Source organism: Herpailurus yagouaroundi, unplaced genomic scaffold (genome assembly GCF_014898765.1).
Source record: "Herpailurus yagouaroundi ecotype Mexico unplaced genomic scaffold, PumYag 77, whole genome shotgun sequence".
NCBI lineage: Eukaryota > Metazoa > Chordata > Mammalia > Carnivora > Felidae > Herpailurus > Herpailurus yagouaroundi.
The window spans coordinates 52,583,957-52,589,745 of NW_024412388.1; the positions used below are offsets into that span (position 1 = coordinate 52,583,957).

Consider the following 5,789-nt stretch of genomic DNA (forward strand, 5'->3'; position numbering starts at 1 on the left):
TCTTTCTTTCTTTCTTTCTTTCTTTCTTTCTTTCTTTCTTTCTTTCTCTCAAGTATTCTCTACTCCCACAGTGGGGCTCCAACTCCCTGAGATCAAGAGTTGCATGCTCTACCCACTGAGCCACTCAAGCACCCCGGCATTTTCTTTCACATGGACTTTTGACTTCAAATCACAACTTCATTTAGGTCCTGTTTATAGTCTTACCTTTTAAAGGGTGGACATTGGCTCGGGATGGAATCCTAAAACATATGTACCTTTTTCCTGACTGTCTTTATAGAGGAGTTACAAAATGGTCTGTTTTTATGCTAGGCAAAATACTTGAGAAGTGTGCATGCAAGTAGGAAAGAGGCAGAGAGAGAGAAAGGGAGAGAATCCCAAGCAGGCCCCACTCTTAGCATGGAGCCTGATGTAAATCTTAATCCTACGGCTGTGAGATTATGCGCTGAGCTGAAATCAAGAGTGGGATGTTCATTCCACTAAGCCAGATAGGTGCCTACAGCTGCAACTTCTGTTAACTCTACAAGTCGCCCTGGATGATGATCTTGTTTCCATTTCTGTCTCAAAGTTTAAATTATCTAGGTATGATTCACTGTCATAATCTGGAGGATGGGAACATTTCTCTTAGTCTGTGGACTTCTAATATGTTACTAACTGTGAATCATAACCACAGGTAGCAATTTTACCCTTCAGGTGTGGACTTCCTAGTTGTATTATAAACCTTAGGAACCAAGAAGTTTGAATCTCTGAAAAAAACAAAACCCTTTATTATGCTCATGCACAATGAATGTTCAAAATAAGGGACTCATAAATGTCTATATTTACTGCCCTGATCTGGTTTTTATTTCCTTGCAGATTTTTTTTAGTTAAATTATTTTATATGTATTAGTCCTTTTTCATTAAATTGTAGACCATCCAGATTATCATTTTTTTAATGTTTATTTTTAAGAGAGAGCATGCAGGCAGGGGAGAGGCAGAGCAAGGGGTACAGAGGATCCAAAGTGGGCTCTGCGCTGACACCAGTGAGCCTGATGTGGGCTCAAATTCAGAAACTGCGAGATCATGACCTGAGCTGAAGTTGGACATTCAATCGACTGAGCCACTTAGGAGCCCCCAGATTATCATTTTTTATAGTGCTAAGTGTAATGCAAGATCTTGTGAAATTTCACCTATGATTGTTAGAAATATCCAATATAAGGTTTTATAATAGAAGTTGTAGCACGATTTAAGACAGTTATACGTTTTAAAATTCTATTAATTCCTTCTCTAGTGTTTAGGAAACTTACCATGGGTTCATTTTAGATAGTGTTAGGTCTTAATATGCAGAGATTTGTTTATGTGCAAATTACCCATTTGCTGCTTTTAAACTGTACAAAGTACAATTGTTTAAAGCCATTATGTTTTAATGTGTATGGCATATGCAAATACAAAAGCCTTTCTCACATTGTAATTTGTTGCCTTTCATAGATATAAGAGCATACCTTTTAAAACAAGAATGTCTCTAAAATAACCAGTTAAAGGACTGTTTGTAAAAATTCTGGTTAAAAACCAAGTGATTTGACCATTGCGTCTCTATAATGCATACTTCTCTCAAAGTATGTTGACATTCTTGGGGCGCCTGGGTGGCTCACTTGGTTGGGTGACTGACTTCAGCTCAGGTCATGATCTCACGCTTTGTGAGTTCGAGCCCCGTGTCGGGCTCTGTGCTGACAGCTCAAAGCCTGGAGCCTACTTCAGATCCTGTGTCTCCCCCTCTCTCTACCCCTCCCCTGCTCATGCTCTGTGTCTCTCTGTCTCTCAATAGTAAATAAATGTTAAAAAAAATTTTTTTTAAGTATGTTGACATTCTTGATCTTTAGCAAGGCTATAACTGTAAATAGATACTTTTTGTGTATATATTTGACATTTGTGACTTGATTAATGATTAACAACTAATGTTCTTGAAGCCCTAATGTTTAGTAGTGATGAACATTTTAGATAGATACATGCCTTGTTGACAATAGTTTTCTCAGATTAATGATTTCCTCATTTCATTAAGGTATTTGTTGGGCCAGAAAAAGTAATAATTTATACTTTTTGTGGTTATTCTTATGTCCTCAAAATAAGTGGATGGTTGTTTTTAATCTTTTTTTTTTTCCTCCAGGCACTTTTACAAAGTAAATCGATGTTTTCAGTTAGTTAAACTATGTAGGTTGAGAACCAACTGTCAGAATAGGAAAAATGAGTTTAATTCTGGCATTAAATGATAACATGTATTTTTTTCATTTTTATAAGTCAGGCATACATTGATATCACTAGATTATCAACCCAAAGGTGTATGTGTACTTGTGTATAATAGTGTAGTGTATAATGATTTTAAAAAATATATACTTAGGTACCAATTCCAAATTACTATAATAACACTTGTTTAATTGGGCAGCTCTACAGCATGCAGGAAGAAATCCATCCCAAAAGACCATTAATAAATATTGGACTCCTCAAACTGCCAAACTGAATTTTGATGATTTTTGTATAATTTTAAGGAAGGAAAAACCTACTTCAAAAGCAGAACTACTAAAATCATTTAAGCAATTAGATGTAAATGATGATGGCTGTATTTTGCACGCTGATCTTTATAAACTTCTAACAAAGGTAAGATTTGTGAAATAGTTTTGTAATATGCATTGCTGGCCAAACTATTTGGAATCTAACTTTGGCTACCAAGGCCACATTAAAAATAGCTATTTCATTGGCAGGTGAAGTGAACCACATATAGGTTGTTTATAAAGTACTTAAGGATCCTTCTGGATGAAAAGTGCTTTGTAAATAAAACATAAAGTATAAAATTGAACCCATGTTGCAGTCCCCTTGTGTGCCTTTGCAATTATTTGCTGCTCAGAACTTTTTGTAATTTAGGAATAGGTTCATATGTGATAATAAAAGAGAAACAAAGTATAAATGGGATTGGGAATCCATTTTGATTATTGGTATCACGGGAGAATTATCATTACTCTAAATTCAGTGGTAGTATTATTACTGGATCTATAATATATATTGTTGAAATTTAGTAAACAGAAATTGATACTTTTACAAAATTTGATAAAATTGTGAAATTTTAATTTAGATGAATTTCATTATTGCTTGACATAATACTCGTTCTGAGGTTTATAATGAAACCATATATTCAAGTTGACTTGTAGAAAAGATTAAAATAAATTTTCACTCTCCTCCTGTCCCTCGCATAACAAAGTGATAGTCATGTTGCTTTAAAATAAATCTTGTTTTCTCAGAGAGGGGAGAAGATGACTCGAGAAGAAGTAAATGCTGTAACAAGTTTGGCAGATGTAAATGCTGATGGCAAATTTGATTACATCAAGGTACATAAGTTCATGCTAATGTAAATTTGTGTACTGTGTAGAAGAATTTTTAAAGGGCACATCTTTTTGATATTGGCAATGATGTATTTGATATGTTGTGTACAAAGTGTACTTGACATTTAATCTGAAGAGTATTGTAACCTGATGACTACATTAGAAATAAGCAAGGTAAAATACATGCATGTGCTCACACATTACAGATATGCACTCAAACATAGAGACTCTTCTCAGAAATATGCCGTTTCTGGGGTGGAAGAATCATAAAAATTATTTAGAACAAACTCAAGTCTACACATGTCTTATAAAAAAATAATAAATCACTTCTCTTTGTGTAACATTTTATTTTCACTCAGAGTATGACCTCCTCATTGAATCATGGCTACATTTCACTAGGTCACTTGAGAGTGGTCAATCTGATTCAAGAAAATAAAATGAGTAACCTAGTTCAATAGGAAATATATTCCATCTATCAGTCTATCCCTTGCCTACTAATGTGCATTTGCCTTCTCCCAAATGTATGATTGAAGGTTTTACCCACTGGACTACTTTTTTGTTTCCTGTAGTTTTGTAAATTATATGTGACAACCAATGAGCAATGTCTCAAAACTACTGTAGAAAAACTGGAAGTTGACAGTAAACTGAGACGTCAACAGTTTGGAAACCACATTGAAGGACCTCCTGAAAGGGACCCATCATCAGTACCAAAACCATCGCCTAGAATCATAAGAAAAACTGAGCAGGAAACATTCTCAAATAAAGGTATTTACTTTTGATACTAAAGATTTCTTGAATAAGAATGAAGGGTCATAATCAGATAAGTTTTTCTTTCTATCTTAGCTTAACAATGATAAATGAGAATCCAACTTTTTGTTAGCTACTGTTTCTAGACTCTCTCAGATGTAAAAATCTATTGAAGTAAAATTTTATTATGGAACTTGATTTGGCTATGCTCATTATATTTTATTAAAACTAAAATTTCAGAGTAAAGAGTGACTGACATATTGAAATAAAGAATCTTATTAATAGAACCTACATTAGGGACCACTAAAGCCTGATAAATATGAAACTTCTGACTTTATTTCAATAGGAAGGAAAAAAAGAAGGAAATTAATACATATGCCTTTTATGCTACACTATGTTTAGAAACAGACTTCCTATTGATGACTTTTGATAATGTAAGACCAAGTAATTAACTCTTACTTATTACAGGTGATACCAGGAGTTCTTCACTGGCAACAACTAGAAAGTTCAAAACATCTATTTCCTTCACAATTACCATGGGTGCTAATAGTAACAGAAACTCAAAGTTAACCGAGCCAAATTCAATAAAGGTATAGTATTTTAAATTAATAGGTAAGACTTTTTCTGCAAATATTTGACATTAAGTTTATTAATAACTATTTGGTGTCTACAGAGAACCAATAAAGTTTGTGAAGTAATTCTTTGAGATTTTTCTGTGGATTACAGTATTTCTACCGATAAGCCAGTTTTAATGATTTTAAAGTAAAAATGATGAATAAGAATATTATTGAAAGATCTTCAATTTGAAAGTGGTGTCTTTTCAATTTTTGAACTTGATGAATTGATTATCTGATTATGAACTTTGCATAGCAATTTTTTGGTTTTGTTTAACATGTTTTCCATAGGTATTTCCTATAAATACATCATTCATTCAATATCAATTCCTATGAGAGAAAGACAACAAAGTCACCTTGCTAAGTCAATATTTGTGGAGTGTTAATATTGATCTTCTTCCTTTGTTTTCCCTTTTTAGACTCAACCTTTACTAGTTTTCTTTCAACAGAAAATAATAGCTACAGAAATATAAAACATTAACTGGAAACTGCTAGGATACATTAAAAATGTGTACCTAGAGACCTCTGTAAAAGGGGGAAAAATGGTTATGACCACATACTATAACTGCTGTTAGAAAACTGAACTGATTGTTCTCAAGGGCTACATTTTTGTTTCAAATAACAACTCTGTATTTGTTATTGAACTCTGAAGTCCCTTATATCTTTAAATTGCTAGAGAGTGACATTTGTTCTATATTAAAATTTTAAAACATTATCTCCAAGGAATTTTGTTCAGACTGTTTAGGAATCTCTACACCCTAAGCAATTTGGTGTGCATGTCCAACATGTTCACACACAATATTTAGTGTTCCAACAATATTATTTTCTACCAATGGTAGCTTTCTCTAATTTGCAACTAAATTAAAAGCTCATAAAATTAACTTAGTTAAATAATTGTGGTTTATCTAATTCAAAAGTGTAAATAATTTTAGCCAGTGTATATAGAGAAAAATATTAATATGGATTATATTAAAACCATAATAAGACTTTTTCTCAGTGTCATGCTCCTGTTAATTGGGCCCTTACCAATACAATTTCTTTCTTTCTTTCTTTCTTTCTTTCTTTCTTTCTTTCTTTCTTT

General features: G+C 33.0%; 1 protein-coding gene across 2 annotated transcripts in view; it reads left to right on the forward strand.

Annotated features, from left to right (window-relative positions):
- Window positions 1-5,789, forward strand: part of EFCAB7 (EF-hand calcium binding domain 7) — a 47,403-nt gene that overhangs the window by 4,427 nt on the left and 37,187 nt on the right. For both annotated transcript variants that reach the window (XM_040470470.1, XM_040470471.1), the window contains exons 3-6: window positions 2,417-2,628; window positions 3,267-3,353; window positions 3,917-4,112; window positions 4,563-4,684. In XM_040470470.1, coding sequence (XP_040326404.1) covers window positions 2,417-2,628; window positions 3,267-3,353; window positions 3,917-4,112; window positions 4,563-4,684 — 617 coding nt within the window. The remainder of the gene's footprint in view (window positions 1-2,416; window positions 2,629-3,266; window positions 3,354-3,916; window positions 4,113-4,562; window positions 4,685-5,789) is intronic.